Here is a 24,921-nt window from a genome sequence, read left to right as displayed (position 1 = left end):
CCGTTGCTTGCTACAGGTTCATACTCTTAGCCTGATTTTGAAAGTGAGGCCTCCCCTTTACTCTTATCTGTCATGCTCAGAATCCTGTACACCTCCTCACTAGTGTACCTTTTTTTCAAGACATTTTGGACACTAGTTTTACAGGTACCTAGTGGTGACTATGGAAAATAGAGCTCCTGGCTAGCAATCAGGGACTTCTTTGGTATTGCGTACTAGAGATAAAATTAACTACTTGTGCTAGCATAGATCAGGCCTGATCTTGCTAACACTGAGGTTTTGCAGAGAATGTATCAGAGGCACAGGGATGTGGAAAATTTACACTGCACTTGTTTGGGGGGGGGGGGGGGTTGTTATATGCAAGTGCTGGCAGTGATCAGGTCTGATCCTGCTAACACTGCATTTTTGGGGACACTAGTATAGTTCTGACCATGGCTAGGGTACAGACACATATCATTAGCAAACACACAGGATTATATAAGATTTTAACTGTAATTTCAGCAGCAGGAGGTGAGGGGGCGGGCACGGACATAGAGCTGACAGGCAGGGAGGGGGGAGAGAGGACAGAGGAGAGACAGGAGCACTACGGATGACAGAGGCATGTAAACTGACCACGGTGTCAGGGCTCAGCAGCCATGATATACCGTGGTCAGTTTACAGAGGGGAGGGCAGGATCAGCCAGGTATTTTTTGGTGTTACAAGGGGCCAAATTACACAACACAAGCACTGTGCTGTATAGCATGCTTTAAAGGAACAGGATATTTTTTTTTTTTTTTTTTTGGGTAACAAACGCCTTCATTTGTTTTATTACCTTTTCACAGCTATACGAAGCCATTCACCTGCGAAACCTGTGCTCATCTTTGTGTCATCCAGACGTCAGACTCGGCTGACAGCTATTGATTTAATTGCTTTCTTAGCAACAGAAAATGATCCCAAACAATGGCTCAATATGGATGAAAGAGAGGTAATTGATTACTTTACATACAGTATGTGTGTGTTTCCCTAAGGTAAATTACTATACAGATAATAGTTGTATTTCTTAAAATTATGAATTCATCATTGGCTTTGTTTTGTAACATAGTATTTAATAAATCTGTTATTTCTACAGCGTTCCTTAACAAGGAGGAATATATACAGAGAAATACTTATACAGCCGTTGAAACAATTGTTTGTTTTTACAGAAAGGCCAAATAGTTCAAACCGTGCTAAGCTAGGTTCATCAATGGCCTGTTTACTGATTACGTGCAAACAAAAATAGCAACCTTTCTACTGAAAAAAACCTGCTATCTTGTGTGGAGATATGAGGGTGGGAGCCCAGGGGGTACATATAAACATTTTTTGTGATAACGGGTAAGATTTTAAGAAGGAGAGTTTAAGAAAAACTTTGGAGATGTTCGTATCTTCCAGGATGGCTCCCGATATTCCCAGCTAAAACCCAGAGAGCAAATAGTGACCACAGCTTCCTGATTGTGCTTCCTTCCTACCTCCTCTTGCACTTCTACTTCTTGTTGGCTAGTGAGGTGACCTGTTGAATTTTTGGTAAATAAGAAGGTGAGATAAGGCGAGTCCATAAATCACTGTTAAGACTTTAGCTCCTATATGCTCTCTGGGTTTTGGGGATCCGGTTCACACAGGGTCAGCCCAACTTGCAGCGCAACTTTGCAAGACGATCTGCACATGACTTCAGCGGTGGCTTGCAAAATGACTTCTGTATAGAAGTCAATGCAAGTCGCCCTTAAGCCGTCCCAAAGTAGTACAGGAACCTTTGTCTAAGTTGGAGCCACTTGAGTCGCTCCTATTAGAACCGTTCCATAGTACAGAACGGAGCGCGTCTTGTCAGGCGGCTAAATCGTCTGACAAGTCGCCCCTGTGTGGACCGTCACTAAGACTGAGAAAAGTATAAACGTAAAACTAAAATATAAATGAAAGTTACCCTTAACTGAAAACATTTGAATCATATAGACTTGGGTGGCAGGATGTGCCTTCAATAACTTAATCCTAATATTTCCCTGGCTACACAAGAGTGATCTGCTGCAGCACTTAGCCAGCAAGTGTGTCTAACATCACATACGTTATCTGAACTTAAACCATTCAGTAGATTTTATATGTGCACCTATCTTTTCATTGTTTCGGTGACTGAAGTAATGCATGTTTTAGATATTACTATGAGGTATCTGTTTAGCAGAAAGCAATTGGCTAAACTAATCACATTATTATTATGTAAAAATAATGAATGTTCTAATTGAAGTTTTCAACAGATATGGTAAATATATGGTGTGCAGATTGATCATTTGCAGAGAAAAATATTGATTGCGGATTATAGCAAATTCTAAATGTGGACTGTTGTTGTTGTAGTATTGGTACTGAACAATAAGGGTGTTTTGCGCTGTTTAGAGCTGTGCTTGTGCAATCATTAATAGCCATGCTTTGTTATATTAATGCTTCTCTGCTAATAAATTATACACTTTGTATTCCGTGGAGTGTTTGATTAACTTGGCTGTGTGGGTGTTTTTTTTCTTATCGTGATTGTTTTGAGACTTTTGGTCTAAAGGGTTTTGTACATCACAGTTTACTGTGTGGTTTGGTAGTACAGTGCCTATTGAAGCAGGAAATAATGTTAATATGATATAGATATTAAAGGAAACTAAACACCTGCAGACCACTTCACTCTGTTCAATATATATACTCTGATAAGCTATAACTTTATTGTCCCTGACAGGTTAAGTGTATAGCATTGGTTATATCATTAAAATGGCATCTGAAAGTCATTGGAATATATTAGACAGTAAGTAAACATGTTGTCCCTGATGTTCATATGTCGGAAGAAGGGTTAAGGGTGTTCCTTTTACATTTCAAGCTGCAAACCAAGTAATAAGTTTGTTTTTTATCTATCCTACTTTTCCTTGAAATTAAAGGTGTACCACTTAAAGTGTATGTAAACCCTCACCTTATATAACGACCAATTCAGTTAAAAATAGAAGTATGCAAAATTGGAAGTGTCACACAATAATTAAATACAATCAAAAAACCATATTGTAAACCCAACAGCGCATGTCACAACTGATGAGTTCATAAACACAAGTACACTGTGACTTGGCAAATAACTGAACAAAAAAAGCGACTTTTCTTAACCAATTCAGCCCTGGAAGAATTGGCTTCTCAATGACCAGGCCATTTTTTTGCGATTCGGCACTGTGTCGCTTTAACTGACAATTGCGTGGTCATGCGACATTGTTATGACATGTTATCCCTTCTGTTCCAGACACCTCCAGGTCTTGTCAGCACTATCAACCAATAGTATAATACCGTATAAGACCTAATGATCTTATGCATGCATAAAGGTTAAATACCTTCAGCCTTTAGAACCACCTTAATGTTTTTTGTTTGCTACTGGGCAAACCTGTGGGTGGCAGTATAAACCAGATGTCTATGAATTGCAACCTTCTTGTGTTCCTCAAAAAATATGTTATGGTAATAAAGAAAATTATATATTTTATGGAATGACCTCCAGAAGTTCAGTGACATATGGAAACCTGGGAAAGACAAACTATCTTCCTATGATTGATAATTCAGTTAGCACAAGCCGGATCTGTGCATGCTTGCAGACACCTCAAGAATATTATTTGTTAACCACTTGAGCCCCGGACCATTATGCTGCCTAAGGACCAGAGGTCTTTTTCCAATTTGGCACTGCGTCGCTTTAACTGCTAATTGCGCGGTCATGCAATGCTGTACCCAAACGAAATTTGTGTCCTTTTCTTCCCACAAATACAGCTTTCTTTTGATTGTATTTGATCACCTCTGCGGTTTTTATTTTTTGCGCTATTAACGGAAAAAGACCGAAAATTTTGAAAAAAAATGATATTTTCTACTTTTTGTTATTAAAAAAATCCAATAAACTCAATTTTAGTCATACATTTAGGCCAAAATGTATTCTGCCACATGTCTTTGGTAAAAAAAATGTCAATAAGCGTATATTTATTGGTTTGCGCAAAAGTTATAGCGTCTACAAACTAGGGTACATTTTCTGTAATTTACACAGCTTTTAGTTTATGACTGCCTATGTCATTTCTTGAGGTGCTAAAATGGCAGGGCAGTACAAAACCCCCCAAATGACCCCATTTTGGAAAGTAGACACCCCAAGGAAATTGCTGAGAGGCATGTTGAACCCATTGAATATTTATTTTTTTGTCCCAAGTGATTAAATAATGACAAAAAAAAAAAAAATATTTACAAAAAGTTGTCACTAAATGATATATTGCTCACACAGGCCATGGGCCTATGTGGAATTGCACCCCAAAATACATTCTGCTGCTTCTCCTGAGTATGGGGATACCACATGTGTGGGACTTTTTGGGAGCCTAGCCGCGTACGGGGCCCCGAAAACCAATCACCGCCTTCAGGATTTCTAAGGGTGTAAATTTATGATTTCACTCTTCACTGCCTATCACAGTTTCAGAGGCCATGGAATGCCCAGGTGGCACAAAACCCCCCCAAATGTCCCCATTTTGGAAAGTAGACACCCCAAGCTATTTGCTGAGAGGCATATTGAGTCCATGGAATATTTTAGATTTTGACACAAGTTGCGGGAAAGTGACACATTTTTTTTTTTTTTTTTTGCACAAAGTTGTCACTAAATGATATATTGCTCACACAGGCCATGGGCATATGTGGAATTGCACCCCAAAATACATTTAGCTGCTTCTCCTGAGTATGGGGATACCACATGTGTGGGACTTTTTGGGAGCCTAGCCGTGCACGGGACCCCGAAAACCAATCACCGCCTTCAGGATTTCTAAGGGTGAAAATTTTTGATTTCACTCTTCACTGCCTATCACAGTTTCGGAGGCCATGGAATGCCCAGGTGGCACAAAACCCCCCCCCCCCAAATGACCCCATTTTGGAAAGTAGACACCCCAAGCTATTTGCTGAGAGGCATGGAAAGCCTGAAGGGAGTGCTTGGTTTTCGGGGTCCCGTACACGGCTAGGCTCCCAAAAAGTCTCACACATGTGGTATCCCCGTACTCAGGAGAAGCAGCAGAATGTATTTTGGGGTGTAATTTCACATATTCCCATGGCATGTTTGAGCAATATATCATTTAGTGACAATTTTGTGCAAAAAAAAAAAAAAATTGTCTCTTTCCCGCAACTTGTGTCGCAATATAAAATATTCCATGGACTCGACATGCCTCTCAGCAAATAGCTTGGGGTGTCTACTTTCCAAAATGGGGTCATTTGGGGGGGTTTGAACTGTCCTGGCATTTTATGCACAACATTTAGAAGCTTATGTCACACATCACCCACTCTTCTAACCATTTGAAGACAAAGCCCTTTCTGACACTTATTGTTTACATGAAAAACTTATTTTTTTTTTGCAAGAAAATTACTTTGAACCCCCAAACATTATATATTTTTTTAAAGCAAATGCCCTACAGATTAAAATGGTGGGTGTTTCATTTTTTTTTTTTCACACAGTATTTGCGCAGCGATTTTTCAAACGCATTTTTTGGGGAAAAAACACACTTTTTTAAATTTTAATGCACTAAAACACACTATATTGCCCAAATGTTTGATGAAATAAAAAAGATGATCTTAGGCCGAGTACATAGATACCAAACATGACATGCTTTACAATTGCGCACAAATGTGCAGTGACAACAAAATAAATACATTTTTAAAAGCCTTTACAGGTTACCACTTTAGATTTACAGAGGAGGTCTACTGCAAAAATTAATGCCCTTGATCTAACCTTCGCGGTGATACCTCACATGCATGGTGCAATTGCTGTTTACGTTTGACGACAGACCGCCGCTTGCGTTCGCCTTAGCGCGAGAGCAGGGGGCGACAGGGGTGCTTTTTTTTTTTTTTTTTTTTTTTTTTCTTTATTATTTTTTTGCTTTTTTATCTTATTTTTAAACTGTTCCTTTCATTTTTTTTTTTTTTTTTAATCATTTTTATTGTTATCTCGGGGAATGTAAATATCCCCTATGATAGCAATAGGTAGTGACAGGTACTCTTTTTTGAAAAAATTGGGGTCTATTAGACCCTAGATCTCTCCTCTGCCCTCAAAGCATCTGACCACACCAAGATCGGTGTGATAAAATGCTTCCCCAATTTCCCAATGGCGCTATTTACATCCGGCGAAATCTAAGTCATAAAATGCTCGTAGCTTCCGGTTTCTTAGGCCTTAGAGATGTTTGGAGCCACTCTGGTCTCTGATCAGCTCTATGGTCAGCTGGCTGAATCACCGGCTGCATTTTCAGGTTCCCTGTTGAGACAGGAGAGCCAGAGAAAAACACGGAAGATGGTGGGGGGGGCATTCCCTCCCACGGCTTGTAAAAGCAGTCTAGAGGCTAATTAGCCACTAGGATTGCTTTTACATGAAAGCCGACCGCTGGCTGAAAAGAATGATACCAAGATGATACCTAAACCTGCAGGCATCATTCTGGTATAACCACTCAAAGTTGTGAATGGCGTACCTGAAGACAAAAAAATGGTTAACAATAAAGCACAGTAAACGGTAAAGTATAAAAAATTGCATACCTGAAAAGCAAACATGATAAAACATAATAACAATAAAACATTGCAGAATAGAATACAGTAAAAAAGAGCAGAACAATAGAAAGAATAGAGAGAGAGAGAACAATAAAACGACAACTATTTTTTTATTTTATATATATTTTTTTTTTTTTTTTACACTTTTTTTGTAACTAACTTTTATAACGGTAACCGTTTCCAGGTGCGGGTCTCTCAAAATGCGATGGCATCTTGGGAGACCCTGTGAAAGTGTGTCCTAGTCTGTGGAATGCTGTACCCTACGCTAATACTCAACTAGTGCATAGTAGCGTTCAAAACATTCACCAATGCAAAGACCAGGATTGTCAGGACAGAAGGGACAATAATAGTGGGTGTCACGTCTATATCCGCGCTTGCTGCAGACACAACATCTTTTTTGGGGGGGTTCGTTGGGTAGGGGTACTCGGGAGGACATAAAGAAAATGCCTCTCATGCAGCCGACTGCATTTGGTTGGGGATGTGAATGGGGGAAGTACGGGCGCTGCAGAAGCGGTGGGTTCCCAATTAGGATTGGCGAATGCAGCAGGAAGGGCATTATGGGCACGACGGGCCTGTTTGTTTTCTTTTTGGTGGCAGCGGGACACTACTTGTGCTTGCCACCTCACCAGCTTGAACTGCACTTATGGGACTCGCCACGTCACCAAGTGTTACTGCAGTGCTGGTTTGACTACGACCGGGGTGTACTAGGCCGCTGGTGCTTGCCAGTTCACCAAAACGCTACCAAAAAAACTGTTAGCGATCGCAGAGATCAGGCCTGACTCTGCGAACGCTGCAGTTATTCGTTTAGTCTTTTGTACGTGACAGTGATCGTCGATACTGCACTTGGGTGGGCTGAGCTGGGCCGGGCGGAGGGGCAAAATGCAGGTGCTAGCAGGTATCTGTGCTGATCCCGCTAACACTGCGTTTTTGGGAACCCTAAACTGCTGGGGACGCTAGTATAGATCTGATCGGATCAGATATTGATCTGTACAGATACTATACCACTAAGGGAGGCGTATGCGTGGGTGTTAGCGCTACTGGCGCTAACCTGACGCTGCCTGGGGCTGGTGCTTGCCAGTTCACCAAAATACTACCAAAAAAACTGTTATGCCGCGTACACACGGTCGGACTTTTCGTCTACAAAAGTCCGACAGCCTGTCCGACATACTTCCGACGTACCTTCGGCGGACTTGCGGCAGACTTTCTTACGAACGGACTTGCCTACACACGACCACACAAAAGTCCGACGGATTCGTACGTGATGACGTACACCGGACTAAAATAAGGAAGTTCATAGCCAGTAGCCAATAGCTGCCCTAGCATGGGTTTTTGTCCGTCGGACTAGCACACAGACGAGCGGATTTCGGGGTCCGTCGTACTTACGACGTAAAGATTTGAAGCATGTTTCAAATCTAAAGTCCGTCGGATTTGAGGCTAAAAAAGTCCGTTGAAAGTCCGGAGAAGCCCACACACGATCGGATTACCAGCCAGCTTTAGTCCGTCAGCGTCCGTTGGACTTTTGTAGACGAAAAGTCCGACCGTGTGTACACGGCATTAGCGATCGCAGGGATCAGGCCTGACTCTGCGAACGCTGCAGTTATGCGTTTAGTGTTTTGTAAGTGACAGTGATCGATCGATACTGCACTTGGGTGGGCTGGGCGGAGGGGCAAAACGCAGGTGCTAGCAGGTATCTGGGCTGATCCCGCTAACACTGCGTTTTTGGGAACCCTAAACTGCTGGGGACGCTAGTATAGATCTGATCGGATCAGATATTGATCCGTACAGATACTATACCACTAAGGGAGGTGTATGCTGTGTGCGTGGGTGTTAGCGGTACTGGCGCTAATCTGACGCTGCCTGGGGCGACGCATATCACCGCCGGGCGATCAGGGGGCTAAACCTTTGTTCGGTAATAAACGGCGGGTGCCCTGACACTATAAAAAATAAACGAACTAACCAGCGTCACCCGTAACACTTATACGGTGATCAGTGGTGAAAGGGTTAACTAGGGGGCCATCAAGGGGTTAAAACATTTATTCGGTAGTATATGGGGGTCCCTGACGCTATAAAACGCTGACGGCGAACCTCAATATTTACGTCCCTAACTAGCGTCACCAGCGACACTAATACAGCGATCAGAAAAATGATCGCTTAGCGACACTGGTGACAGGGGGTGATCAAGGGGTTAAAACTTTATTGGGGGGGTTAGGGGGGTACCCTAGACCTAAAGGGGGGTAACAGTAACTGTCCCAACACTGTAACTGTCACAAACTGACACCAATGCAGTAATCAGGAAAAAAAAAAAAAAAACTGCTTGGTGTCAGTTTGTGACAGGGGGGGGGTGATTGGGGGGGGATCGGGGTGTTTTGTGTGCCTGGCATGTTCTACTGTGTGTGTGTAGTGTTGTGCACTCACAGTGAAGTCTTCTCTCCTCGGGCCGGAACGGAAATTACCGAGCCGAGGAGAGATGACATCATTTCCTTTGCTGCTGTTTAGCATACAGCAGCAAAGGAATGATTCGATTGGCCGGCGGCGATCGCGAGGGGGGGGCCACGAACGGATGGCCTCCCCCTCACCTCCGATCGCCGTGGAACAAAACACGACCTCCTCGGGCACGTGATTTTGCCTGTCCGTGCCACCTTGCCGACGTACATCGGCGTGAGGCGGTCGTCAAGTGGTTAAGTTCAGTGTTGTTTATCATTTCTCTATAATTTCATTCTTTATGTTTTTGTTCACTTTTCAGATTGGTGTATACATGCATTAAAGTGAAACTAAACTCTGAATCAACATTAACTATTTCTAATCCCTATGTTGTTGGTATTAGAAAATAGATAGGAAGTAGGAAGGTATATTATATTTACTTATAATTTTTTTTTTTTTCATTTTTTTTGTTGCTTCCTGGTTATTGCCAGGCCAACATTATGTCATACATCCCACCAGTATTTGTGGGTATTTTTCTTTTCTTGCTTCTGGAGGGGGGCTTTTTCAGTGAAGCACCTCTTCCTTGCTTGCATGCTTGAGCTAAGGGTAGATGCATTCAAGGGAGTAAACACTACATGCGTCATCTGCTCTTACTCAAAATGTCTACTGCTAGAAATCCTAGGGGGGTGTTTTCAAAGTGATTTCTCAACAAAGTAAAGCATGGAGACATGGATGGGTGGGTGAGTTTGCTTTGAATAATAAAAATTAATTAAATAGCGTTTTCAGTTTGTGGTGCTCAGATACAGTTCAGTTCTCCTTTAAAAAGGATAAACAGATTATAAGGAAAAGCTTTTTTCATAGTATTGAAATTGTACAGCTGATACACTTTTAATCAACAAATAAAACATTTGAAAAGGCTTATATTTTCTGTTATTTTTTACATATTAAGTTTTTTGTTTCCAAAAAAACCTCATTGGACCCTGAGTTTATTTTGTTTATACAGTTTATTTTGAAATTTTGCATGTAGTTAGCTTTGGAAATGACTGGCAGATTCTATCCCTTCCACTTTACATAAGCGATAAGCCCCCTATGCCAATTTTAGAAGATTAACTGGGCAGCTGGCAGAGTGACCTGACGTAACTTGATGATGGTGTGTTCCTAGTACTCGAGAATGTGTTTACTTTTATTTTGTATGAAGCTATTTTAAAACTAATTGAGATAAAATGACATCCAGACATCAGATATATTTTTATTAATTATATATTCCATTGGTAATTTTCAGAGTGCATATTCTACCATTTTAAAACCTTACTGTTATTAATTTATTTTGACATTTATTGCTCAGTACACTTTCCAGCAGTGTAGGGGGTGATGTGGACTGAAAGTTCACTGGGTGAAAGAAGATCTACTTTTTTTTTTGTGCAGGGTGGCAGATTATGACAGCAAGAGCACTTTCAGATAAATTGAGTCAAAGTTGTGACTTTGTTTCCTCCCAGTTCTCCTTCAATTGTGGTATCATTTAATGCCACTACGAATTGCAGGATTTTGATTCATTCTGGTGAAAAATAATGCTGCATAGCATTAAGAGATCAGATCAGTAAATAACAGGAGTTTCTCTAGAAGGTATTTGTGTGATTATCACATCAGTGACGTTGAACTGGGCAGTGACTGAGTTTCAAAGCCTGTCATAATATGGAAATTTGTAGAATTCTAAATATTCTAGTCTGCTTAACCTGTCAATTTATTAGTGTTCTGTCTATGAAAAGTTGATGGGTGACTTTTAACACCAAAAGAGGCCAAGCACTTGCCACTAGAGACCAACAGAAACTCTGATAGATATCGGTTGCTCATATCGAGTTATTAAAAGATAAGTATGGGTTTGGGACTTATTGTAGAATCATACGTACCTAGGTGGATGCAGCATCGGTCCCACGACGCCTCTTCACTGAGATCCGAGCAATCGAACATCGCCGATGGCTCGGTTCTCACAGATCCCCGAGCAGAGAGCTGCTGACTGTCAATCAGCAGTGCTCCTCTCTGCTCCTCCACGCTCACTGGATCGCTGAGCTGTGGAGGGGTGGTCTCAGCCTCTCAGCGGCTAATTAGCTGCTAGGATTGCTTTTACATGAAAGCTGACCATTGGCTGAAAAGAACGATACTAAGATGATACCTGAACCTGCAGGCATCATTCTGGTATAACCACAAAAAGTCCAGCAACATAGCAGTACATTGCTGGTCCTTGTTGGACATATATTGTAATGTTCTTTTTTTTCATGCAACCTGTGGGCTGAACAAAAAATGAGATTAATCAGTGGGTACGCCCACCATTAGACTACTGCCCTGCATCCACCCACTTCTAATGATGGGCATACATGCCCCGTTTTTTTTTTTAACTGTGGTGGTGAAATCACCTCCTACAGCGCTGGAGTCATGGCTTTATGTATTGTGAGAGCAAACCCTGTTGCTGTCTGAATAAAAAAAATGTGCTGCTGCTGAATGGCGTGCCTGCAAAGCAAATAATGGTTTACAATAAAACAAAATAAGGTTAAAGTATAACAGTAAGACATACCATGCCTGCAAAGAAATTACAATAAAACACAGTAAAAATAAAACATTACAGTTAAGCATAAAATACAGTAACAATAGAGAGAGAAGAAAAATAAAACGACAACTATTTTTGGCTTTTTTTGTTTTTTGCACTTTTATTTTAACTGTAAACGTTGCAGATTCTCTCAAAATGTGATGGCCATCTTATCTTTCGAGACCCTGTGTAAGTGTGCCCTAGGACTGTGCAGTGCTGTACCCTACGCTAATACTCCACTAGTGTGTGGTAGCGACGGAAACATTCACCGATGCAGAAACCAGGTTGGCCAGGACAGGAGGGACTCTATAGATATCTTCCGTGAAAAACAATTAATAAAAATCAAGTGACGTAAAACCACCTGAATTCTGAGTTGGCCAGTGAATGGGGTAAGTATGGGTGCCACAGAAGTGGTGGGCTCCCAATTAGAATTGACATATGCAGTGTGAGAGGCACTATGGGCTCTACGGCCTGTGTTTGAACTCTTGGTGGCTGTTTGACACTACTTGTGCTAGCCACTGCACCATCTTGAACTGCACTTATGGGACTCGCTACCTCACCACATGATACTGCAGTGCTGGTTTGTCTATGGCCAGGATGTGCTAGGCCGCTGGTGCTTGCCAATTCACCAGAAGGATGAGCGGCACTAGTACTGGCTCTCTGCTCCATACGGGAGCCCTGCGGATTTTGCACCTCAGCAACAGAACGGGGTTGGGTACGCCTGACCTTAGCAGTGACCACTACTCCCTCATCAGAGCTATCTGTCAGGGTGCCACTGCTTTCTACGGGTTTGTATACTGAGCCTGAATCTGACAGTGAGGCGGCTTCCCCTTCTCTCTCATCTGTCATCTCTGTCATGCTCAGCAACATGTAGGCCTCTTCACTAGTGTACCTCTGGACATTTTGGCCTCTAAATTTACAGGTACAACTAGTGCGACTTACAGGCAAAAGAGCAACTGGTTGTCAGTGACTGCTTCAATCACTACCAAAAAAATTAACTGTTAGCGTTCTCAGGGATCAGGCATGACTCTGCAAATGCTGCAGTTATGTGTGTTGTGTTTGCAAGTGACAGTGATCGATTGATACTGCACTTGGATGGGGTGGGGTGGGCTGGGCTGGGCAGAGGGGCTAAACGCTAGCAGGCGTCCGGGCTGATCCTGCTAACGCCACATTTTTGGGAACACTAAACTACTGGGAACGCTAATATAGTTCTGATCAAATCAAAAATATTGATCCGTTAAGCCACTATACTAGTAAGGGAGGTGTATGGTGTGTGCGTGGGTGTTAGCGCTACTGGCACTAATCTGACGCTGCCTGGGGCAACGCTGACCCTAACTGACACTAAAACCTGTACTGGGGGGCCATCAGGGGATTAAACCTTTATTCGGTAATATATGGTGGATACCCCGACGCTATAAAAACCTGACGGTGACAGTAACTAGCTAACTGGCTAGCTAGCATCACCCGTGACACTAAATGCAGTGAACAGAAAAGAGATCTGTACACTATATTAGTGACACTGGTGACAGGGAGTGAAAGGGTTAACTGGGGGGGGTGATCAGTGGGTTAAACCTTTATTAGGGGGTTAATGGGGGGTACCCTAAAGCTACCTGGGCCTACTGCTAGCTGCCCTAACGCTGATTAGTGTCACAAGTGACACCAGTACAGTGATTAGTGAAAAATCTGAAAACTGCACTTGGTGACACAGTGACAGGGAGTGAAGGGGGGGGGGGCAAGTGTACCTATGTGTACTGTGTCAGTGTAGTGTTGGTGCAACTCACATTTAGATGTCCTCTCTCTGGAACTGAAAAGGGCTCCACGAGGGGAGGTGACATCACTTCCTCTGCCTGTGTATACAATTCACAGGCAGAGGAAGCATTTCATTCGCCAGAACTGATCACCAGATCCAGGCCAGAAATCATTGGCCTGGTCCTGGAGACTGATTGGTTTTGAAGCAAATGCAATCATTGCGCGTACGCCCCCCGACTTACCATGACAGCAATTTCACCCGGGAGAGCCAACCTGCCACAGTCTAACTGCGACGGCTGGTCTTTAACTGATTAATTGAATTACCCATTTTTTTCAGACTACTGTGTTATATGTATGGCTTGCCTAGGGCTTACGTCACACTAATGATCCTACCACCAAAATGTGCAATGAAAACACTCACCTGCTTGCATGTGTTACTCCCCTGCCACAGGATGAGCGAGGTGTCTTTCTCTTTCTGAAAACATGCCGCAAAATGTAAGTTGCCAGCAGGAGATCTTTTGGTGAGGAAGCAACATAAACAAGCAGGTGAGTGTCTCACCTGTCCTGTAGTGTCCTGCAAAGTGATTCTGCTGCTAGGAACAAGATTGCTAGTGTGACATGGCCAAAGTGAGGAGACACTGGTTCAGATATCTGATCACAAGTGAGGAAAAATACAACAGACGGCATAAAGGAGGATTGATGCTTCTGTGAATTTTCACATGTTTGCAGTGGCTATGTGGCACAGCAAGAGCACCCGTGAGATGTTTTCTTTATGTTATTACGTATCTTAAATATTTCACAAGATAACACAATATTTTAAGCATCACTGTTTAATTTTCATATTCCCCATAATTCTTTCTGTGGAAAAAAAAACACTTATTGTTATTGAACCCCATGGTTCTTCCAGACACATGTCAAATCATTTTTTTTTAATTACCTTTGCTGGTCCAGTCCCTTTTGACTTCAGTCAAAAAACACTGAAAAATGATGTGCAATATTCTGTGATGCAAAAGGCTTCCTATCTCTTTAGGTATTACCATTAATAAAATAAAAATTAAAAAAATGTCTCATAGCATGAAAAAAGGGTCGTAGCTCAACAATGTATCTTTATTAGAAGATCAGAGTTAAAACAAACCATACTCACAAGGCAAGTGTTCTGCCCAGCACTCAGAAATGACAGCATACAAATTTGCATCAAGCTCCACAAAACTGCAAAATTTAGTCTTTGGTCACATCACTGGGTGAAGACTGCTCCCTTGTGTGGAGCAGTAGAACAATACCTTGCCTGTCCAAAATGTTTTATCACACCGGAAATCAGCAGAACTTGTTGAGATCTCATTACTTTAGAAAAATATATTAAAGAAAGATTTATACCTTGGAGATTGTGGGATTTTGCTCAAGGATCAGGAATGCAGTAAGGAGTGCTTTGGTTTTTCATCATTTCAAGCGAGTCCCTTTACAGTAGGTCTAGTGATTCAAAGTGGGTAAGATAACATAGAGAGATTACAAGATAATGTTGACAGTATCGTTTACACGAGCTACAAAGTAGAATTTCTATCCCTGCCCCCTCCTCAGTTCCTACCGTACAATCTGCCAGCTTCACGTCAAGGACATTCAGACTTGTGGGCTGTCCTGAACCAACTTCAGGCACAAGGAGCTGTAATCCCAGTTGCTGCAGAAGAAATTCAAAAGGTTTTACTCAAACCTATTTATGGTCACCCCATTTTGGACTAAAAATCCCTGAACACAGATATCTGCATGTCTCTAAATTTCCCATGGAGTTATCGCTTCTCTCAGATCAAGGTGATTTCTAGCATCAGTTGACATGCAAGGTCCCTATCTTCAAACTAAAATTTTCAATTTTTCGCACTCCCTTCTGTTCTCTCTTCTGCACCCAAGAAAACTCACAAAGGCACTTGATCACTCCTGGCCCTGCTAAGATCTCACGGCATCCATGTCACGGGATACCTAGATTACCTGCTGCTGAAAGATTTCTCAGTAATGGTCCTGTCTTCAAAACATATAAAGGACGAGCCAGCCCTTTCAAATTTCTGAATGGGTGTTCAACCTTCCTATCACCTAGTGCTGCTTCTCCGTACATATGACTTTTGAAATCCATGTCCTAAAGAATAGGGGCATATCTGATTTGGTCATCCCCACCTTGTTCAGTGAGAAAATCTCCTTCTCATAAGATCAGTCATCACACTTGGAAGTCCTGTCCAAAAGCACTTCAATACACTGCAATATTCTGTTCCATGCATCTTTGCCCTCCTCCAGTCTGGTCTAGACAAGTATCTGGCCCTTAGTACTCCAGAGGGATATATTTCTGCCCTATCCATTATATTCCAAAGACATATGACATATGACTTCACACACTCTCTTTATATAAGGTGTTGCTCATGTTAATCCCTATATAAATGTGAAAAAACTTTTTGCGCTATACCAGTGTATAAACCACCTATTACTCAACTCTATATACTATAGGAGGCAGCTTTACACCACAGTGTAAAAATCATCCATATATAATAACTTTATGTGAGTCCATCTTTTCTTTTAAACATATATACAGTCCATATATAAATGATTCAATGTCCCTGAAAAAAAAGGTTGCAGTTCCACAAACCAAAAACTCTTCAAGAATTGCCTCTGATCACCACAGTGCCCCTCACCCCACCTATGGGTGTCTTCTCGCCTTCTTGAATGGACCTCACTAATTAAAGGAGGTCTATATGTGCTTTGCAGTGGCACTTCTCCCACTGGCTGCACACACCAAGTCCGTAGCTCCCAGCAGCTCTCAGCGTGGTGTCAATCATATAGGAGGCAAGAGGAAAAAACCATAGTGCAAATCGCTAATAAAAAGTATTTATTTCCATATAAAAATCCACTCACATTTCAGAAGTAAAAAACAGGCATTTCACAATACAATCCTCAGCATACACAGCTCCACCTAGTCCCAGCGTGATTATGTCACTGCCCACCTCACGCGTAGCGTCCAATGGGCTTTCTCAAAGGTCCACTGGCTCTTGTTTCTTGTGGACTTGTTTGTGCTAGTTTGCTATTTTGTTGCTCACCCCTCAGTTTATTGCTATGGGACGTCTCAATGTCTAAAGATCCTTTGACCCATCCTGTTTGATTAAGATAATGAGAATTTTGACTTACCTGTAAATTTCTTATCTTGGGAGAAGAGATACATTGGCTTATTAGTTCCTTTTAACCCTTTTGCCATAACTACCTGGGTTATATATGTATTTTCATTGAATTTTAGTTGTATCTGCAGGCTTACAATTTAGTATCTGCAGGTTTAAAGATTTTTTTTTTCTAAATGAAGCCTCCAGCCTTAACATAACCACATGATCAGGAACCGCTCTGATTCAATTCTCATCATTAGTGGGAACCAGAGTGGTCATTGACAGATGGGTTTGGCAGCTAGCAGCCATGCACAGTTTCTACTACTAGCTGTCAAAGGGTTATGTTGATTAACATTCCCTCATCACAGAACAAATTGCATAGGAACACTATTCTACATTTGACTTTGAGGCACTGGTTTCTTCATTTTGGCACTTTCCAAACTTTTATACATTTTTAGATAGGTGCAGAGGGCTCTCCAGTTTGGAGATGTAGCACTGTTGTATGTTGTGACCCAGTAGCTGAGGACTTGGGTAGTAAGGCTGGTTAGAATAAGGCACCAGGAACTACCCCACAGTCAGTATTTTTGAGCACCAAAACATTTAATCACGTCCACCTTATTGTGGTAATGGTTAAGGCTGAGGGGAAATGAGGACTGGCGCCATCTTCCTGGTGAAGTGTACGCTCTTTCTCGTACCATTCTTGCCACTACTCATTTTATATTTTTATCAAGGTCTCTAAATTTATTTTTATAAAATGAAAAGGAAAGCAAAAATTAGAGCAAATGGTCACCTGTGCCAAGGATTTTTATACTTAACATTATTCCCTCACTAAAATGCCAACCTTCTATATATAGAGGTACATACTAAGTTATCTTTTAAAAAAGATTGTTTATGGAGTTTATATATGTATTTTCTTTTTATATACTGAGCTATTAACCTTACCAGTCACTTGATGCTGATAATGTCTCGTATTCCAAGTACTGGTCTGTTACAACAGCTTGCCTAATATATTAATTCCGTTTTATTGCCAGTGTTTGCATTTAGCAGCTAACGTAGAATGCCAGCATGTCTGCTCTTTGCAGAGAGCTTGCTTTTTATGACACCAAAGTGCCTCATAAAAAGTGAACACTCAATTATGACAGAGAAGTTTTTACTTCATTTAACATCTGCAGCAGATGTGATGTTAGTAAATCTCTGCATAAAAGACTTACTTAACTTTTGTAAATGTGTCTCATGGCACATGTCCCTTTCACCAGGCGTCACAGACAACCTAGGGGCATTGCTCTGAAGCATATGGTACGAATCTGATATTCACTGAAATCATAACACTAATAATTAGTGCTCTAAAAACTGGAAAAAAATCAATAACTTGCAAATATGCTACAAATAGCATGTGCACTTAGCATCTTGAAACAATACATCACACTCAAAGGGATAGAACTGGGCTGCACAATCTGTTAGCTCATTCTCATCCAATCTGGTCTTGCCTTTCCTTTTGGAGCCAGGATTGTCATCATCTTGCTGAATTATACCCTGGCTCAAATGCTTTTCAGACACAGGGCAATGTATCTGCTCAAATGGAATCCCATCTTTCTTCAAAAGCCTTTTTTCACACCAATAAATTTGAACACTTCGAATTGCAGGTATCAGAACCATGAGGAAATGGTTCATCATTTTACACATGCTCAAAGGAGGAGGAATTACTACTATTCAGCTTTGAAGAAGATTGGATTTGTCATGAAGGAAGTTTTATTTCTCAGTATGTAGTAAGAAAGCTTGCACTTTTGACTCAGCTTACAAGTGTAGAAAGCCTGAAGGCGGGGATTGGTTTTCGGGGTCCTGTACACGGTTAGACTGCTTAAAAGTCCCACACATGTGGTATCCCCATACTCAGGAAAAGCAGTAGAATGTATTTTGGTGTGTAATTCCACATATAACTATGCCATGTTTGAACAATATATCATTTAGTGACAACTTTGTGAAAAAATAAATAAATAATTTTCCCGAAACTTGTGGCAAAATATAAAATATTCCATGGACTCAACATGCCTATCAGCAAATAGCTTGGGGTGTCTACTTTCCAAAAAGGGGTCATTTGGGGGGTTTTGAACTGTCCTGGCATTTTATTCACAACATTACAAGCTTATGTCACACATCACCCATTCTTCTAACCACTTGAAGACAAAGCATTTCTGACACTTTTTGTTTACATGAAAACATTTTTTTTTTGCTAGAAAATTACTCTGAACCCCTAAACATTATGTATATTTTTTTAAAGCAAAGGCCCTACAGATTAAAATGGTGGGTGTGGCATTTTTTGTTTTTCACACAGTATTTGCGCAGTGATTTTTCAAATGTAAGCATGACATGCTTTAAAATTACGCACAAACGTGCAGCGGCGACAAACTACATACATTTTTAAAAGCCTTTAAAATCCTTTACAGATTACCACTTTATATTTACAGAGAAGGTCTACTGCTAAAATTACTGCCCTCGATTTGACCTTCGCGGTGATATCTCACATGCATGGTGCAATTGCTGTTTACAGTCGGGACTCTACAAGTCATTGGGGGAAGCCCTGGCGATTAGATTGCACGGTGCCACATGCACCAATTCCACAATCAAAAAGGTGACTAAGCGTAATAATTGTCCACGTACAAGTGGTACCCCTTTCCGAATAAGGGTGACACCAAGTCCCACACAATCTTACCAGCGCTCCCTGTGTAGTTTGGGTAGTTCTCGGGCTCCACGTGACTATCCCTTCCCTCCTAAACCATAAAACTGTATGTATAGCCTGTTGCCCTAGCACAGAGCTTATACATCTTGAACCCATATCTTGCACGCTTGCTGGGAAGATACTGTTTGATAGACAAGCGACCAGAAAACGTAATCAGGTACTCCTCAATGCAGACAACTTGATCGGGAGTAAACAAGGCTGAAAACTGTTGGTTGAAGTGGCTTACGAGTGGGGGCCAAATTTGTGGAGCCGATCGTATCCAGGGTCACCCTGAGGACGACAAAGTGCATTGTCATTGAAATGCATGAACCGCAATATCTGCTTGTATCGTGTCCTGGTCATGGAGGCAGAGAACACGGGCATATGGGGAATTGGGTCAGTGGACCAATATGACCGCAACTCACTTTTTTTTAACTATGCCCATGAGGAGGGATAGGCCCAGGAAGGTCTTAAGTTTAGTTTCCAATCTCTGGCAAGGACCAACTGGGGATTAGCGGTGATGAATTGACCAGCATACAAATTGCTTTGGTCCACAACAGATCTATAGAGATCTTCGGTGAAAAACAGCGAATAAAAATCAAGTGACCTCAAATCAACTGTTTACACCTGAATTCCAGGTTGGCCAGTGAATGGGGGAAGTACTGGTGCTGCAGAAGTGGTGGACTCCCAATTCAGATTGACAAATGCAGCAGGAAGGGCACTATGGGATCGACAGGCCTGTGTTTGTCTTCTTGGTGACTGCGGGACTCTACTTGTGCTAGCTACCTCACCAGCTTGAACTGCACTTATGGGACTCGCCACGTCACCAAATGTTACTGCAGTGCTGGATGTATGACCAGGATGTACTAGGCTGCTGGTGCTTGCCAGTTCACCAGAATGAGCGGCACTAGTACTGGCTCTCTGCTTCATAAGAGAGCCCTGCGGTTCTTGCACCTCAACAACAGCAGAAGAACGGGGTCGGGTACGCCTGACCTTGGCAGGGACCACTACTCCGTCGTCAGAGCTATCTGTCAGGGTGCTGCTGCTGTCTACAGGTTCGTATTCTGAGCCTGAATCTGACAGATGGGTGACTTCCTCTTTACTCTCATCTGTCAGGCTCAGAAACGTGTAGGCCTCTCCACTAGTGTACCTGCGATTGGACATTTTGACCTCTAAATTTACTGGTACAACTAATGAAACTCGCAGGAAAAAAGAGCACCTGACTGTCAGCGACTGCTTCAAACGCTACCAAAAAAACTGTTAGTGTTCGCAGGGATCAGGCCTGACTGCTGCAGTTATGTGTTTAGTGTTTTGTAAGTGACAGTGATGGATTGATACTGCACTTGGGTAGGCTGGGCTGGATGGAGGGGCTAAACGCAGGTACTAGCAGGTATCTGGGCTGATCCCGCTAATGCTGCATTTTTGGGAACCCTAAACTATTGGGGACATTAATATAGTTCTGATCAGATCAAAGATATCAATCCGTTCAGACACTATAATACTAAGGGAGGTGTATGGTGCGTGCGTGGGTGTTAGCGCTACTGGCACTAATCTAACGCTGCCTGGGGCGACGCAGACCCTAACTGATGCTAAAACCTGACTGATGTCACCCGCCGGGTGATCAGGGGGTTAAACCTTTTATTAGGTAATATACGGCAGGTGCCCTGACACTATAGGAAAATAACTAACTAACCAGCGTCACCTGTGACACTAATACGGTGATCACTGGTGACGGGTGATCAAGGGGTTAAACCTTTATTAGGGGGGTCCCTAGACCTATCTGGGGCTCCTATTAAGTACCATAACACTGATTATTGTCACAAATGACACCAGTACAGTGATCAAAGAAAAATATGAACACTGTACTGGTGTGACACTGTGACAAGGAGAGAGGGTTAACTGGGGGGGGCGATCGGGGGATGACAAGTGTACCTATGTGTACTGGTGTTAGTGTAGTGTTGGTGCAACTTACTGTGAGATGACTTCTCTCCTCTCTCTGGAACGGAAAAGAGTTCCACAAGGGGAGATGACATCACTTCTCCTGCCTGTGTTTACACCTAACAGGCAGGGGAAGGATTTCATTCACCAGAGCCGATCACCAGGTCAGAAATCATTGGCCTGGGCCTGGAGACTGATCGGTTCTGAAGCGAATCCGATCGTCACGGCCGCCGTACAGCCGAGCCAACCTGCCGCAGTATGACTGTGTCAGCTGGTCCGGAACTGGTTAAAAAGGAGTCAAACAACTATGTGATAAGAAATGGCTTCATATGATCACTATTCTTAAATAAAGTGAGGAGATCCTCTATGTCATCTCCTCATCTCTAACAGAAAACAAATCTCTCCTGCGCTCAGGTGTCCAGGAACTGAACATGTGGTGCGACCACCTATAACAAGGTATTGCCTAGCGTCTTGCAGCCCTCCTCTGAACAATGGGTATTCATGCTAGAAAAAACAGAAAAAGAAGGAGGGCGCACTAACCTAGTGCATTACCACTATTAAACTTTATTGCAGCATAAAAACAGCAAAGATTATACTCACAAACGAGCTATGGAAACCAGCTTTAAAAAGAGCGCAAATGCGCTGTTCTATGGATCGACACACCAGGACCTATTGCCAAGAGGATCAGACCGGTGCAAATGGCCAATGGCTAACGCGTTTCAGGGGAGCACCCCCTTCTTCAGAGCCTGAACGGGCAATGGCTGGTCTCTCGAAATTGCCTCTCTATAGATGTATATATGTGTGTGCATAAGTACCTGTGTTTGCCACACCCAATTGGTAGCGACGCCCCCTCACAAACAGCAACACCTACCCATTTAGGCTTACTCTCCCTGGACCCCTCCCTCTATGTACAAGCCCCATTTGCAGCCAGAAGATAGTACTGATAAAAACAAGCGACAGGCCTCGCTCTATGTTGCTTGCTATATATTGAGCTAGCAAAACTGTAGCAGAATCAGTATGGACCACAAAAAAATTAAAACAAAAAGAGGGGTGGTGGTGGGGGGGGGCGCCGACCACACATACCTCTCCTCCCACAAGCAGCTCCATAGGTAGCCCCATGCCGTGGACAAACCGCAGTAAGTACTACGGGACTTCTCTGGCTCCCAGGAGCCATATGAACACTGCACACAGCGTGTGGAACGCACGCCGCCCGAAGGACCAGGAAGTGCGGGCGTTCCTGCGTTCCACCCGCAACTTCCAGCCGATCGTGACGTCAGTTCCCCTTCTACAAGCGTCAGAAGACGCTGCGTGCAGGGGACACGGCCCGGGCCGTGTCCCCTGCACGCAGCGTCTTCTGACGCTTGTAGAAGGGGAACTGACATCACGATCGGCCGGAAGTTGCGGGTGGAACGCAGGAACGCCCGCACTTCCTGGTCCTTCGGGCGGCGTGCGTTCCACATGCTGTGTGCAGTGTTCATATGGCTCCTGGGAGCCAGAGAAGTCCCGTAGTATTTACTGCGGTTTGTCCACGGCATGGGGCTACCTATGGAGCTGCTTGTGGGAGGAGAGGTATGTGTGGTCGGCGCCCCCCCCCCCCCACCACCACCACCCCCCTTTTTGTTTTTGTTTTTTTGTGGTCCATACTGATTCTGCTACAGTTTTGCTAGCTCAATATATAGCAAGCAACATAGAGCGAGGCCTGTCGCTTGTTTTTATCAGTACTATCTTCTGGCTGCAAATGGGGCTTGTACATAGAGGGAGGGGTCCAGGGAGAGTAAGCCTAAATGGGTAGGTGTTGCTGTTTGTGAGGGGGCGTCGCTACCAATTGGGTGTCGCAAACACAGGTACTTATGGACACACATATATACATCTATAGAGAGGCAATTTCGAGAGACCAGCCATTGCCCGTTCAGGCTCTGAAGAAGGGGGTGCTCCCCTGAAACGCGTTAGCCATTGGCCATTTGCACCGGTCTGATCCTCTTGGCAATAGGTCCTGGTGTGTCGATCCATAGAACAGCGCATTTGCGCTCTTTTTAAAGCTGGTTTCGATAGCTCGTTTGTGAGTATAATCTTTGCTGTTTTTATGCTGCAATAAAGTTTAATAGTGGTAATGCACTAGGTTAGTGCGCCCTCCTTCTTTTTCTGTTATCTCCTCATCTCTTCCCTCAAGAGGTTTAGCCATTGTCCTGAAAAAAGAGAGGTTTGTTTCAAGCTTTCTATGCAATCCTTTTCACTGTCTCAAGGCAAAAGGGTGCGTCCATCCCATACTGGATTTAAAGGTTCCCAACTCCTTCCTCAGGGTTCAGATATTCCATATGGTATTCACCTAGCCTGTCATTCGTTTCCCTCCATCTAGGAGAACTTCTCACTTCTGTGTACATTAACCAGTTGCCTACCTTCGGCATCTTGCACACATCCATAAAACCCCTCACTCTGTACACATGGCGTCTCCTGTACGTCCTGCAGTTTCTTATTTCCCCCTGCTCCCTTCCATACACAGCCCTGTGAGACCTGGTATCTGTAGAAAGATGAGCTCCAGGGGAGCCAGCCAAAAGCCTTCCTCAATTAATGATCACACTGACAGCCAATCACAGTGAGAATTCAGTATAACACGTCAGATAAATCAAAAGTAATACAGTAGCTGTCTAATCTCCTGAGTTCCCTGTCAGACAGATCTGTGGGTTAGAGAGCTGCAGCTGACAGAGGAATGTTTATTGTGTGCACAAGGAGTTAACTCTTAATTAACCAAGACATGCTCTTATTTTACTACTTAATCCATTCATTTCAACATGTATAGACATTATTTAACCGTTTCATCTCCTGTTCCATGTTTCTATTTCAAATTATTTTTTGGAAGAAAAAAATGTATTATCTTTAAGGATTTACTGTTAAAATATGTGGTTTAAGGTATATCTGTTTTCTTTTAAATCAGTAAGAACTTTAAATTACTGATGCATTTTAAGAAGAATGTAATATATGCAAAAAAAACTTAACATGCAAATAACATATGTAAATAACTTTACCATGCTTTGTACCAAAAATGTAATTTCAATGTTGCAGTAAATAGAACAAGCAGTAGAATAAAATGTATGTTTTCTCCACGGTAATGGTACTTATTCAAAATATTACTGATTAAACTTGAAAAAAAATTTATTTTTTTCAGATTTTTACTCTTTTTCCCTTAGGCCACTTTCACACTGTAGCCGTTCCGCGTCAGTGTTAGCAGCACTTTTCACCCCCGCTAGCGGGCTGCTTTTAACCCCTGCTAGCGGCTGAAGAAAGGGTTAAAAGCGCCCGTGTTGCAGTGCTGCCAAACCGCTTTGCAGGTGCTTTCGCAGTGCTGCCAATTCATTTCAAACCGCCCCAAAGATGCTGCTTGAAGGACTTTTCAGAAAGTCCCGCAAGAGCACCGCCCCAGTGTGAAAAGGCACACTGAGATGAATTGGAGGCGGTTTTCAGGCGCTAGTTAGAGGCTATTTCTAGCTCTAAAATGCCAGAAAACTGCCTCAGTGTGAAAGCAGCCTTAAAATGCAAATACATTTTAAAAATTCTCAGAGGACTTTAGGGTCACAAGAAAGCCCCGTTGCCCCCCCCCCCCCCCCCAAAAAAAAAATATATGTTTTAATTCTTTATCATAAGTAATTACAAAGTTATAGACTATAGACTCGTGAACAAACGCATACCGGTTAAACCTATTAGGGATATTCCTTTGTCTATCCCCACTCTAAAGGTTGCTTTTTGCACCATTATCACTTCTGGGAGGCAAGTTTTGCTGCCTTTACCTGTAAAGAACCCTTTTTTGTTCTACACAAGGAGAAGGTTGTTTTAAGACCCAG

General features: G+C 42.7%; 1 protein-coding gene across 2 annotated transcripts in view; it reads left to right on the top strand.

Annotated features, from left to right (window-relative positions):
* Positions 1-24,921, top strand: part of ASCC3 (activating signal cointegrator 1 complex subunit 3) — a 1,208,179-nt gene that overhangs the window by 983,608 nt on the left and 199,650 nt on the right. For both annotated transcript variants that reach the window (XM_073626995.1, XM_073626996.1), the window contains exon 30: positions 819-961. In XM_073626995.1, the coding sequence (XP_073483096.1) occupies positions 819-961 (143 nt within the window). The remainder of the gene's footprint in view (positions 1-818; positions 962-24,921) is intronic.

Source organism: Aquarana catesbeiana, linkage group LG04 (genome assembly GCF_042186555.1).
Source record: "Aquarana catesbeiana isolate 2022-GZ linkage group LG04, ASM4218655v1, whole genome shotgun sequence".
Lineage (NCBI taxonomy): Eukaryota > Metazoa > Chordata > Amphibia > Anura > Ranidae > Aquarana > Aquarana catesbeiana.
This window is presented reverse-complemented; position numbering and strand designations above follow the sequence as displayed.